The sequence below is a fragment of the Geotrypetes seraphini genome, chromosome 9 (assembly GCF_902459505.1).
Source record: "Geotrypetes seraphini chromosome 9, aGeoSer1.1, whole genome shotgun sequence".
Taxonomy (NCBI): domain Eukaryota; kingdom Metazoa; phylum Chordata; class Amphibia; order Gymnophiona; family Dermophiidae; genus Geotrypetes; species Geotrypetes seraphini.
In genome coordinates, this window is record NC_047092.1 from 40,337,622 (window position 1) to 40,352,556 (window position 14,935).

At 45.4% G+C, this 14,935-nt stretch overlaps 1 protein-coding gene across 4 annotated transcripts in view; it reads left to right on the forward strand.

Moving 5' to 3' along the window:
• TAFA5 (TAFA chemokine like family member 5) overlaps positions 1–14,935 on the forward strand; it is a 1,062,361-nt gene that overhangs the window by 916,995 nt on the left and 130,431 nt on the right. Inside the window, exon 6 of one of the 4 annotated variants that reach the window (XM_033958953.1) lies at positions 12,951–13,008. The exons of 2 other annotated variants lie outside the window; for them this stretch is intronic. In XM_033958953.1, coding sequence (XP_033814844.1) covers positions 12,951–13,008 — 58 coding nt within the window. Of the gene's footprint in view, positions 1–12,166; positions 12,316–12,950; positions 13,009–14,935 lie in introns of those variants that run through there. One more of the 4 variants, XM_033958957.1, reaches the window with a different exon arrangement.

Here is a 14,935-nt window from a genome sequence, read left to right on the forward strand (position 1 = left end):
TTAGGTCCCACCTGGGGGCGCGGCCTGAGGCACATGGTCGGGTTGGGCCCATGTGCCTCAGGCCGCGCCCCCAGGTGGGACCTAAGGCTCCAGGGCCTATTCTGATAGGCCCACGCGCCTTAGGCCCCACCAGTAGGCGGAGCTTTAGGACGGATGGGCCAATCCGGCCTCATTCCTTCGTTGGCTGCCTGCCGGACAGGCGGGTTTGGCTCCCGTCTGTCCGGCCAACTACCAAAGGTACGGGGAAGGGGGGTGGGGGGGGTCGTGGGGGTCGCCAGGGGGGTCGCGGGTCGGCTGGGGGAGCGGTCGGAGGTTCTTGGGGGGGGGGGCGGTGGTGGGGGGGGAGGGGGGTTTGCGTCGAGGGCAGGAGGGCCTGGGATCCCTCCTGCCCGTAATGTAGTGCGGGGTGGGGTTAGGGGGTCGCCGTGGCCAGGAGGGTTTGGGCTCCCTTCTGGCCCAACTACCAAAGGTACGGGGAAGGGGGGTGGGGGGGGTCGTGGGGGTCGCCAGGGGGGGTCGCGGGTCGGCTGGGGGAGCGGTCGGAGGTTCTTGGGGGGGGCGGTCGTTGGGGGGGGGGGGGGGTTTGCGTCGAGGGCAGGAGGGCCTGGGATCCCTCCTGCCCGTAATGTAGTGTGGGGGGGGGGGTAGGGGGTCGCCGTGGCCAGGAGGGTTTGGGCTCCCTCCTGGCCCGATATTGTCGGGGAGTCGGCGGTCCTTCGGGGTGGGGGTGCGAATGGTCCTGCCGGGGGGGGATGAATCGGACGTCGGGGGGGGGGGTGAACGGAGAGTCGGGACAGCGCACGGAGAGGCGGGGCAGTGTACGGAAGTCAGGGGGGTGAACGGAGAGTCGGGACAGCGCACGGAAAGTCAGGGCAGTGCACGGAAGTCAGGGGGGGGTGAACGGAGAGTCGGGACAGCGCACGGAAAGTCAGGGCAGTGCATGGAAGTCAGGGGGGGGTGAACGGAGAGTCGGGACAGCGCACGGAGAGGCGGGGCAGTGCACGGAAGTCAGGGGGGGTGAACGGAGAGTCGGGACAGCGCACGGAGAGGCGGGGCAGTGTACGGAAGTCAGGGGGGTGAACGGAGAGTCGGGCAGCATGCGCGGTATAATCGTGAGCGCGTTATACCAAAGTTTTTGTGCTTATCATCGTGATTTCTGCGCGCTATACACGTGTGCGCGTTTTATACGGGTGCGTGTTATTTGCGTGAAAATACGGTAATGCCTTTCCTTTCAGGAGCGCTGAAGCTTTGCCACCCAAACTTCATCCTCACTCTACTGCAGTACAGAAGTCAGCGGCATTCCATGCCGCTTCCAACCTTGGGACCCCACATGCATAATCGGTTCTTGTGCGAACTGAGCAGGCATGAGGAGTTCTGGCACTGGCTGCAGGAGAAATGCCACTAACTTCCATACTTCATTAGCACAAAGAGAATGGTGGGCAGGGCATTGGCATCTCCACCAGTCATTTAACGGCAGCTACTTGTTTTGAGGGAGCCTGAGCCCAAAGGTGCTCCCCTTCCTCGTGCCTAAGCCACGGTTGCAAAGTATGCGCAAATATACCTTTCTGCAAGGTGTATTTGTAACTTATTTGCAAAAGCAAACTATCAGAGTAGTTTATCTTGGCAAATTAGCAAAATACAAGGATTGATTCATAACTCATAAGTCTCTCGAAAATGTGCCAACTCTGGAAATCTAATATATGTGTTTGAAAGTGTATGACATGCACTTCATAATGTTACCACCAGATAAGAGATGAATGCAGGAGTCTCTGGGAGGAGAGAAGCGACAAAAGCATGACATTTGAAATCATTGCTTTATTATGGCCTACAGTGCACAACATGAACACCAAAGTACAAGTACAAACTGTTTAACTGTTAACATCCTTCAAAGTATTCTCAAATGCAGCTGATGGTTTTCGCCGCTTTCACCATCGATGGCAACGAATTGAGGACAACCTAGGAGACTGTGCACGGTATGCCATAATAAAACAACGAGACCTAGGGCAGATGCAAGGGAAGGGATCCTCAAAATTTGCTTGCAGGTTGCATCTTCCAATTTCAGGCAGGTTTGGGGCTCCAAGTGACATGGGGGCCCAGGGCAATTGCCTTGTTTGCCCACCCCTAATATAAGCCCTGCTTCTCATAAATGTGGAAAAAGAAAGGAAGTTAAAATCTACAGGCCCATGACCATGGGAATATTAATGGAAACTCTACCAAAGGAAAATAATGAACCCTATCTAAAAAGAAACATGATGGCAGGTAAAGGCCAAATGGCCCATCCAGTCGGCCCATCTGCAACATCTATTATCTCCTCCTCTCCCTAAGAGATTCCACCATGTCTGTCCCTCACGTTCTTGAATTCAGACACAGTCTGTCTCCACCTCCTCCACCTCTACTCATCTACCACTCTTTCTTTAAAAAAATATTTCCTTAGATTACCCCTGAGCTTATCACCTTTTAACTTCATCTATGCCTTCTCATTCCGGAGCTTCCTTTCAAATGAAAGCGACTCATCTTATGCGCATTTATACCAGGTAGATACTTAAACGTCTCTATCATATTTGCCCTCTCCTACCTTTCCTCCAAAGTATACATATTGAGATCTTTAAGTCTGTTCCCATATACTTTATGATGAAGACCACCGACCATTTTAGTAGCCCTCCTCTGAACTGACTCCATCCTGTTTATATCTTTTTGAAGGTGCTGTCACCAGAATGAGGTCTCGCCAGCAGCATCAATACATACTTTTTCCTACTGGCCATACCCTATAATCCATAGAGTTCCAGAATTTAAGGCAGTTTGGTTTTACCAGTGGAAAATTTAGGTCAGTCAGAGCTGATTGATCAAGGGTGTGGTGGTTCTGAATGTAGTTTCCTTGGATTTCAGTGAGGCTTTTGATAAGAGACATATTATTAAGCTGAATAGCCTGGGGGTGCATCTCGGAGTAACAAACTGGCTTAGAAACGGGCTGAGTGGTGGACAATAGAGTACAATCGTAAATGACATTCACTCAAATGGAAAAAAAATCTAAATCCCCTACAGACAAACAGTCCTGGAGGGTCACTATCAAGTTCTACAATACAGTACTAAAAAAAGCAAGGAAAAACTTCTATGGTGATAAAATCTCCAGATCCAACAACCAAAGTAGTGCATTGTTTAACATCTGGCGCTCCTTAACCTCTAAAAATGACTCCATCATGCCCCCCTCCTCTCCATCAGCTAACGATCTAGCAAAGTTTTTCAATGAAAAGGTCACTACCTTAAGATGCTCTTTCCCATCAGCAGTTTCTTACAACTCCCTGATAACCTCCGACTCCAACCCTACCCTAACTGTCTCCAACCCTATCCCAGCTGACAGATCCTGGACTGCCTTTGAGCATGTATCCAAATCCCAGGTCTCTAAGCTCTGCTTCAAACTGAAAGCCTGCAACTGCACCTTGGACCCATTCCCCTCCTACCTATATGAGAATATTCCCGCACAGGCCATCTCATCTCTTACCAAACTTATAAACTCTGCCCTACTTTAAGGCCTATTTTCTGCAGAAATGGGTCATATTGCCCTGTCCCCACTACTGAAAAAAGCTGACCTAGACCCCTCCTCACCTTCCAACTACCGCCCAATAGCAAATATTCCCCTCCTAACCAAGATGCTATAGTCTATTATATCTACCCAACTCTCATCCTATTTAGAGAGATTCTCCATTCTCCTTCCTTACCAATATGGCTTTAGACCCAACTTCAGCACCGAATCCCTATTGCCTCACTAATCTCAAAGGTTCAACAACTTCATTCTTGTAATAAATTTGCTGTTCTTCTACAATTCTACAATTTCTGCAGCATTTAACGTTGTCCATCACAATATTCTTATTTTCCAACTTTCTGACATTGATATTAACTCTACAGTCCTAGACTGGTTCTCGAAATTCTTACGCTCCCACTCTTACACTGTTAATATGAATGGCACCTCATCCTCTCCTTGGAAACCAATTTGTGGAGTCCCGCAGGGCTCACCTTTATCCCCTATTCTTTTCAACATCTATATGTCCTCCCTGAAATTCCTCCACCTTTCCCCCCTGGAAACACTTTACACTTATGCTGATGACATTCTTGTCCTCCTCGAGACCAACTCGAACCTCACCAACCTCTCTGAGAGCATCTCCTCATGTATAAAAAGCCTCCAATCCTGGGCCCTCACCGTACAAATGAAACTAAACAAGTCCAAAACAAAACTACTTTGGCTCGGCCCAAAATTAGATCAGCTATCCAACCTCATCCCTCTGTCCTCGGGCACCACACTGCAGCTTGAGCTCTCTAGCAAAGTTCTGGGCATCATCATTGACTCTACACTATCCTTCAATGACCACCTCAACTCCTTGGTAAAAAAAATGCTTTTTCAGCCTTCACATGCTGAGGAAAGTAAGATCCTGTTTCCATCATCAACACTTTGCTGTCCTCGTATAATCCATCATCCTTTCCAGATTGGACTATTGTAACTCCATCTACTTAAGCCTGACAAAGAAAAGCCTCCAAAGACTTCAGCGGATCCAGAACACTGCTGGCTAAACTAATCTTCGCAAAGAGTAAATTTGACCATGTCTCCCCACTCCTGTCCAAACTTCACTGGCTTCCAGTAGTCTCTAGGGTCCACTTTAAATGCGCTTGCCTAACCTTCAAGATCCTACATGGCATCCTTCCTCCCCTTTTCCCACTACCTTGGAATTCCTCGAATCCCAACATCACCAGAGCCACCCAACAATTCAAACTATCCTTCCCCTCATTAAAAGACATATTCCATCCAGAAAAACTAGGTTCATCCCTCTCCTTCAGATGCACTGAGCTCTGGAATAACCTTTCTGCCCCACTTCGGAATCTGGGCTTCCTCCAACTTTTCCGAAAACATCTGAAAACCTGGCTATTCTCAAAAATGTAATATGTCCTCCTCCTTGCTATACGAAGTCCCTCTAACTGTCTGTTAAGTAAAGTGGGGGGGGTTCCCCCCCACAACCCCCGTCGGAGCCCTTTAAAATAGTGCTTTTCTTCGGCGCGCCGTCAACCTTGCGCTCAGTTGTCGGCGCGCTGTTGTCTCGCGCGATTTAGTCCCATCACCGGGACTTTGATACCCCTGATCTAACTAAAACAATCCTCCACAGATCCCGATGCATACTACATCTATTAACCATGTATTCTCCCTGGAAATGCCCAGGCCAGCTCTTGTTGTAAACCGCCTAGAACTGAAAGGTACTTGTGGGATAGAAGACACCAATGTAATGTAATGTAATCTAATAATTGATTGCTAGTGTCAAATTATGGATGCTAATTAACTCATTGTTCAGTTAAATTGCATGTGCAAACTGGGTGCTTGCCTAAATTTTCATGCACAATTTTGAGGGTCACATATAAAAATGAGGGTATATGGAAATCTTTCTCCTTGCACAAAATTAGATGGCAAAGCAGCTTCCCTATCGAGAATGGGCTGAAAAATCCTCTACCATTGCCCCTTTGACTTTAATGGAAATGAATGAAACAAATCGTAATGGAATCTGAAAACAAACTGAATGTGTGATTGATGCCTACATGAACCAAACTGGAAATTTTCCCATATATATTCCTGTTTCTGTTGTGCAACATGCTTACATTAAAACGGCATTGGTGGTGTGTGGAATACTTGGGAGCTGTATTTTATATTTTTAGCTCAAAACTCACTTATCTATCAATTTATTTATTGGGATTTATTAACCACCGTAATGGCATTATTTTGTATTTTTCTGCCATCATGCTTTATAATTCTATAGATCCTCTACTAGTGGCATTTAAATCCCTGGTTTCTGACATCCATAATTTAAAATCCACACACATGAGGACTATTTATAACTTAAGTCATGATGAAAATATGGCTTTGCGAGCTCTACATAAAGACCACTCGATTGTTATCCTTAGAGTAGACAAAGGAGGCACCATTGTAGTTCTTAATTTGGATGACTATAGAAGAGAAGCTTTGGATCAACTAGCTGATGTGGCTGTTTATGAAAAAATAATTATAATCCTTCAGATGAAATGTATGCCCAGTGGCCATAAAACCAAACAGGATGCTAGGAATTATTTAAAAAAGGGATAGTTAACAAGACAAAGAATGTTATAATGCACCTAGAGTATTGCATTCAATTCTGGTCTCCTTATCTCAAGAAAGATATAGCGGCACTAGAAAAGGTTCAAAAAAGAGTGACTAAGGGCTCCTTTTATCAAGGTGCCCTACGGGGTTAGCGAGTCGGACATTTCATCACGCGCTAACCCCCGCGGCAAGCCAAAATACTAACGCCTCGTCAATGGAGGCGTTAGTGGCTAGTGTGACAGACGGTTTAACGCGCGTTAAAACCCTACTGCACCTTGTTAAAAGGAGTCCTAAGATGTTAAAGGGTTTGGAACTCCTCTCGCATGAGGAAAGATTAAAAAGGTTAGGGCTTGGAAAAGAGACGGCTGAGGGAAGATATGATTGAAGTCTACAAAATCCTAAGTTGAATAGAACGGGTACAAGTGGATCAATTTTTCACTCCGTCAAAAATTACAAAGACTAGGGGACACTCGATGAAGTTACAGGGAAATACTTTTAAAACCAATTGGAGGAAATATTTTTTCACTCAGAGAATAGTTAGCCTCTGGAACGCATTGCCAGAGGTTGTGGTAAGAGCGGATAGCGTAGCTGGTTTTAAGAAAGGTTTGGACAATTTCCTGGAGGAAAAGTCCATAGGGAACGTATTGCCAGAGGTTGTGGTAAGAGCGGATAGCGTAGCTGGTTTTAAGAAAGGTTTGGACAATTTCCTGGAGGAAAAGTCCATAGTCTGTTACTGAGAAAGACATGGGGGAAACCACTGCTTGCCCTGGATCGGTAGCATGGAATGTTGCTACTCCTTGGGTTTTGGCCAGGTACTAGTAACCTGGATTGGCCACCTTGAGAACAGGTTACTGGGCTTGATGGACCATTGATCTAACCCAGTAAGGCTATTCTTATGTTATTATGTTATGTTCTTAATGCATGTTATTCAGGAAGTGGTTGATGACCAATTTATGACATCTAAAGAGGCTAAGTTTGTTAGTAATTTAAATTTCCAAGTACCTATTTTATACCTACTTCTAAAGATTCATAAATCTTTACAACAACCTCCTTGGTGCTCAATTATGTCAGCCACTAGCTCTTTTCTTAAGAACTGTGGTCTCAAACTCAAACTCTTTGCAGGGCCACATTTTGGATTTGTAGGTACTTGGAGGGCCTTAGAAAAAAACAGTTAATATCTTATTAAATAAATTTTGCATGACGTAAAATTCTTTATAGTTTATAAATCTTTCCTTTTGGCTAAGTCTTAATAATAATATTGTAATTTATAACTAAAGAGACATATGATCAAGAAATTGTTTTATTTTACTTTTTGTGATTATGAGAAACATACCGAGGGCCTCAAAATAGTACATGGCGGGCCTCATGTGGCCCCCGGGCCGCGGGTTTGAGACCACTGCTTAAGAGGGTATGCATATATGTGGATTTTTTTTGCATCCTATGGTGTTTTCTGTTTCATCATATATACAGGCTACAACCTATTTCTTACATTTATTAATGTCTAAGGAGGACATGTTTCGTCACAGTGTGATGACAACTTTTGATGTGAGATCTTTATACACCAATATTCCTCAGCAGGAAGCCATTGATGTCATTGAGCAAGTCCTGAAAACCCGTACTCATCCCCATATGGTACCTACTGATTTTTTTGGGAGAAACTAGCCATTTTGGCTATGCAATAAAAATATTTTATTTTTGATGATACTTTTTTCTCCACCTCTTGCAATTGCAGAGGTTACTTGGCTCCTCACGATATTCAACAGCTTTTTTGTAAAGTTGATTATATTCTAAACACCATGCAAACCTATCAATGAGGTGCTGTAATTAAAGGTTTATATTAAAATGGAGAAAAAGTCTATATAAAGTCTACTCAGTCATTCTTGCTAAAACAGTGTTTCTCAACAAGGTTCTGAAGGCATGTCTAAGTCTGCTTGACAGGCTATCCATAATAAATACATGCATATAGTAGATTTGTACACATTAAAAGCCCTCCAGTCTTGCACATGCACGACCTGGTTGGTTTATACTCATTACCTGGTTAACATTCTATACTTGTGTTACATCCCAGCTCCTCCCTCAGTATCCCACGATCCCTTTATCCGTCAGGAATCTGTCCAATCCCTGTTTGAATCCTTGGACCGTGGACATACTGAGGGAGGAGCTGGGATGTCCACGGTCCAAGGATTCAAACAGGGATTGGACAGATTCCTGACGGATAAAGGGATTGTGGGATACTGAGGGAGGAGCTGGGATGTAACACAAGTATAGAATGTTAACCAGGTAATGAGTATAAACCAACCAGGTCGTGCATGTGCAAGACTGGAGGGCTAGGACTTCGATAGGAAGGCAGGACTTAAACGAGATACCAAGGTGGCAAGGGAGCCCCTTCTAGTGATTCAGACAGGTCGTGACCTGTTTGGGCCGCCGCGGGAGCGGACTGCTGGGCAGGATGGACCTATGGTCTGACCGGCAGAGGCACTGCTTATGTTCTTATGTTCTTATTACAGAATCCTATATAATAAAACCCTAGAGCGCGCATGCGCTCTTGAAAAATCGTGATCCCTGGCGTCTTATTTTCTGATCCGTGGCCGCGTTCCATTTTAGAACGTGGCCAGGGATCACTCTGGCCACTCCCCTCCTCACTCATCAATCCAAAGCAAGCTCCTCACCAACCGGAAGCAAGCACCTCACCTCCCGCCCTCACTCACTGCTGCTGCTGCCGCTGATCCTTCTCTTCGGGGCAGCCTGCGATCTTGGTGGGCCTCGTGGACCGCTTTCCGGCCTCGGTGGCACGTTCCCTCTGACGCACGGGATCGCGTCGGGAGGGAGCGTGCTTCCGGGTTGGGGAGCGGCCTGTGAGGTTCGCTGGGGCCAGCCACCATGATCGCAGCCTGGAGCAGGCCAGAAGACGCCGGGATGCAGGGAGGGTAAGCAGGGGAATCAATACAGGGGGCCAGAGGGAGAGGGAAAGGGGTGTGCTGAGGGGAGACAGAAGGGGCCATGGAGACACAGGGAGAGGGGGCTGCTTTGGGGGGGAGGTGTGCTGGGGACAGTTTTGCTCTGGGTGGAACACCAGAAGGGACCATGGAGAGACAGGGAGAGGGAAAGGGGGCTGCTTTGGGGGAGGGGTGTGCTGGGGGGAGACAGAAGGGGCCATGGAGAGATAGGGAAAGGGGGCTGCGTTGGGGGGTGAGGTGTGCTGGGGACAGACAGTTTTGCACTGGGGGGAAGACAGAAGGGGCCATGGAGAGACAGGGAGAGGGAAAGGGGGCTGCTTTTGGGGGTAGAGGTGTGCTTAGGGCAAACAGCTTTGCTCTGGGGGGGAAGAAAGAAGAGGGCCATGGAGAGACAGTTAGGGAGAGGGAAAGGGGGCTGCTTTGGGGGGAGGGGTGTGCTGGAGGCAGACAGCTTTGCTCGGGGGGGGGATACAAGGACACAGACAGCGGCCAAGGAGAGATAAAGAAACAGATACAGACACACACATATTCTAGCACCCGTTAATGTAACGGGATTAACGACTAGTATTTTATAAATGGCAGGTGCCCTACCAGCTCCTAACTTTACTAAATGGCGCTAGAGATTTTTAGCATGGGTCGGTGAGGTAAATGCTCCGGCACTCATAAGAATTCTATGAGCGTCTGAGCATTTACCCCGTCAGCCTGCGCTATTTAGTAAAAGGATCCCTCAATTGGTAAAAGCCAATTAAAACAGTTTTGAAATCTTTTTAAAAGTAAGCACCTACCAGCGCCTTAATCATGTCTACGGAGGCGCTTTACGAAGCCTAAAGGCACTGTACGCATGGCTAATGCCGGAAGTGGCATTAGGCATCATAGAGCACCTCCGTAGATGCGATTCATTAACACTCTGGCCTACATTTCCAGCGTCTACCTTTCACGAAGCTGCAGTTCTAGAAACAGTGCCGTTGCGTGATTGACATGCTGTCGGCGGCAGTTGCTGACAACGGTTCATAGACAAAATCACGCGAGACAACGGCGCGCCGACAACTGAGAGCAGACAACTGAGCGCAAGGTTGACGGCGCGCCGAAGAAAAGCACTATTTTAAAGGGTTCCGACGGGGGGTGTTGGTGGGGAACCCCCCTAATTTACTTAACATACATCGCGCTGGTGTTGTGGGGGGTTTGGGGGGTTGTAACCCCCCTCATTATACTTGAAACCAAACTTTTTGCCTGTTTTTTAGGGAAAAAGTTCAGTTTTAAGTATAATGTGGGGGGTTACAACCCCCAAACCCCCCACAACGCCAGCGCGATGTCTGTTAAGGAGTCAGAAAAGACGCTTGGCTGTAAATAAAAGACTGACTCAGTAAATTACTCCACTCACGAGGAGGGCCCGCTGCACAGTAACTCAGCTCAGAGACATAAAACTCTAAAGAGGGGGAGGTAACCGCAAATTGGAAACATAGCTTTTAAATTCTAGCAATAATTCAAGGTTTGTTGCAACACGGTCATTTCACAGATTGTGTGTGCATGTTAGGGGGATGAAGGAAGAGAAAGCATTAAAAATGCACATTTTTTGAACATTTTTTCCTGTAAGAAAAATAACAATGGAAAGTTTAGGAAATGACCTCGCTGAGATTAGGTGTCCTTGTCTGAAACTGTAAGAAAGGAACCATCTAACACACATACAAGTACATATTACTGTATTGAGCCAATAGCAGGACAGCAATAAGGCTAAAGGACTCTTTTAGTAAGCTATGTTAAGCACTAATGCGCACCTGCACAGCTAAAAATGGAGCATTGCAGGACATGATGTAGTAACTTTGAAATGTGCACACGCTTAGAGACAAATTCTATAAACGGCGTTTCGATTTTAAACAGCGATAGGTATCCTATTGCTGTCTAACCAGCCAATCAGGATGCATGTTTTAAAAAAACAACACTCCGAGGCAGGCTGCCTACATTGTAGGCGATTTTGCAAGCCTAGGGAGGCGCGTAGGGCCGCTTAAGCTCGCCCAAGGTTAGGCGTGGGTGTAGTTTATCCCGTAAGTGGCCTTAGGTGAGCTTAGGCGGCCTTAGGCATCTCCCTAGGGCTGCGATAGGTGCATGAAATGTAGGCACTCCCTCCTGCCAGAATCTTCCCTGAAAAAATGCCCCAACCCCGACACTCCCCTAAGCCCACCCGTATCCCCTCCCCCATACCTTTTTCATGCAGGCCAGCCAGCGGGATGGTTACTCCATACGGCCGGCAGGCCCGTCTCCACAGAATGGTGAGCCTTCCCCTTCCTGGCGCATCCTGGGATGCACTGGGGAGAGGCCTAAGGCCCTGATTGGCCCAGGTACCTAAGGCCCCTCCCATAGGGGGGGTGGAGATGAGGGTGGAGAGGGGTGGAGTGGAGATGAGGGGTGGGGTGGAGATGAGGGTGGGGAAGGGCATCACCCACTCTCGCTACGCCACTGGTCAAGTTGATTGGGCAATGGTCTGAATATCAATTAACTTCTAGGTCAGAGCACATACCCAGATATTTAGTGCCGAGAGCCATGCGTGCCCTAACATTGGACTTCAGGGGTTAGTTCAGCCATCTTCTAAGAGTGGCTTACAAACCACTTACAGCCACTGGCTGAATATTGACCCTTAGAAGTTTATTTGAAGGAAGAGCAAGGGAAATATAAATTAGACCAATGATGATGTATGATGAAACAAATCTCGATAAAGTTGACGACGATTTCCACCTTCTGAAAGTCCAAAAATGTTCTTCTTTGTATTTGAGTGGTAGCAACTTGGCATTACGTCGGGGACATTGCTTTGAGCTCACGTTCCTGGAAATCATGCTGCTGCAGCATGCCGAATATAGATGGAAAAACAGTAGCATGTGCTACATTATACAAACTTGAGGAGATCCAATTGCTCCGCTATGCCTTTTGTTAATTTTCTTAGGCAACACATTTGTCCTATTACATGTTTTCCCCGAAGAGACAACAAGTGCACCAAATTTTGATAATATAAATCTGACCCATAATTATGTTTGTAAAATGTTAAATATATTCGTACTATCATGTTCTACAATGTTGTACTATGGTCTATATTTTGTGAAATTCACAGATGGGCAACATATCATGAACAGGAGGTACACTGCCACAGGACAAAGCCGAATTTCCCTTGAGCTAGACCAAATAGTGTTTGGCAGCCTGAATGAAATGATGCCAAAAATACTGAGAACTGACTATGTCAGCAGCTGAAAACAAACAGAATACAAGGCCTGTATTTTAAGAACCTCGGCTCCTATTTTCTTCCTTTTTTTGATTTTATAGGAATAGCATTCCCGATTGAGAGGGATTTACTGTAGTGTAACACACTGTAACACAGATTTAGCATAGCGCATTTTGGGGGCGTGCCCTCTATTTTGTATGGCAGGTCATGCGTTAATGTAAGACTTAGTACACAATATGTGCAGGAGGATAACATGGGACCGCTTACCATCTCTTATGTACGATGCGCTACGTGTTCCCACGTTAATTCTGCATTAGCCAATTAATGCATGGTAACTAATGGTAATGACTAACACTTATGTGCCCGCTCTCTGCCTATGCCACACCCCCAGATTGGACAAGTCTAAAAAATTCACTAACACCCAGTTGAACGCATAATGACGGGTAATCTACTGCACAGTTCCCTTAATGCTCTGTTATCACATGCTAACTGTTCTGTTAAGGGCTTAACACCCTTTCGTAAAATAGTCCCTTTGTTTTTAAGGCAGTACATTTTATTTATTGAGTATGTGTCTTACACTCTTATTGTGAGAGAAGCTTTTGTGTAGTAGTTGAGGTAATAGCTGGCTGTTTATTTGTGTTCTTTCTCATCACGCCTTCATTATTTGTATTTTTAGGGAGTGCTGGGAGGTCTCCTTTTCCAAAACAAAGCTCTTTTAAGTACAGTACTGCCAGGTAATTTTTTTAAGCCTTTCTGGTATGTGTATATAATTTTTTTTTTATCGACCTTCAGGATAGCACAACGTTGAACAGTTCATTCTAATTCTGTTCCGTATTCATTTTCTGAACTCACCCCCCTTCTTTTACGAACACATAGCGCGGGTTATAGCACCTGCAGCGGCGGTCACTGCTCCGACGCTCATAGAATTCCTGTGAGCGTTGGAGCAGTTGCCGCCGCGGCCGGCGCTAAAACCCACGCTATGTGTTCATAAAAGGAGGGGAATTTTGTACTTCTTTCATCCTTTTCCTCTTCTTTTCTGCTTTCCTTCATTCCTTTCATATGCGAGTCATAATTCTAGAAATAAATGAGTCAATATTCAAAAGCACTAATGTTATTGGTAGGGCTGTGGAGTTGGTACGGAAAACAAACAGTCCTCCACAGGGGTTCCACACACAAAAAAAAACCCCAGCAAAGCCAAAACAAGAAGAAAAGCTGTGGAACTGATGATCTTGATGCAGTCTTTATTTGAACAAGGTGCAGATCAAAGAAACCAAAATAAAAATGCACAGTAAGGTTTGTGGTATAGACAAACTGAACGACTGAGAGCAGTCGTTCAGACGGCATCGCCTCATATGGCTACGATTACTCTCACACAGTATTTTGTTTTTGTCAATCCTTGCATGTGTCTTATAGCAGTACCGGACCCCGGAAGAAGGTCTTTAATGACCAAAACACGGCCCGTGTCAGGTCTATACATAGTAACATAAACTAAAAATGATCAGATCACCCAAATCACTACTTAACCCCAATTCAATCAATATTCTCATCCATTCATTAGTAATTTCAACCTTAGATTATTGTAACTCACTTTACCAGGGCATCACTGAAAAAGAGATCAGGAGATTACAGGTCATTCAAAACGCTGCTGTAAAAAATAATTTTTAACGCTAAAAAATTCAATCACGTAACCCCCCTTTCCTCAGAAAAGCTCACTGGCTACCTATTTCACATAGGATTACTTTCAAAATACTACTTCTTGCCTTCAAAGTCCAATCTAATCATGTTTCCTCATTTATAGATAGCTTGCTAATCCCTTAAGATTCACATAGGACACTGCACTGCTCCAAACAGTACCTTTTAGCGGTCCCTTCAGTTCGTTAATTATTTTATGACACCACACGTAAAACAATCTTCTCTGTAACCGCTTCCACATTGTGGAATGCTTTACCTCTGACACTGAGACAAGAAAAGAATCTCAGTAACTTTAAATCTAATCTTAGAACATTTCTTTTCAGAGATGCTTTTGAGATTTTTACTTAATCTCTTATTCAAAAAACCTCAGACATCAGGCCCTACATTAAAGATCCCATTTGTTCCTTTTGTTTTTTACCTCCCCTTTCTTTTATTTTAAACAATGTATCCTCCCCATGTGCTCATGTGTATCATGTTATGTCCGTATATATATATATACGGACATAAAACTTTGTATAAATTGGAAACTGCTTTGCTTATAAAAGCAGTATATCACGACCCAAATAAACTTGAAACTAGATAAAAACCCCAAATGGTCCTTCCAGTCTGCCCAACCTGATTCAATCTAAAAATTTGCTTGTTTGTTGTTGTTTTTTAGCTGTTTCTGGGCAAGAATCCAAAGCTCTGCCCGGTACTGTTCTTAGGTTCCAACTATTGAAGTCTCCGTCAAAGCTCACTCCAGCCCATACCTTACTGTGTATTTTTATTTTTGATTTCTTTGATCTGCACCTTGTTCAAATAAAGACTGCATCAAGGTCATCAGTTCCACAGCTTTTTTTTTTTCTTCTTGTGGAGTTGGTACACCAAACCTTCAACTCCAAATTCGTCTACTCTATTTTTCTACTGTCCAACTCCGACTCCTACTGATATTAGGCATTAATTTTCTTGTTCTGGGTCTAAAGTACTGGT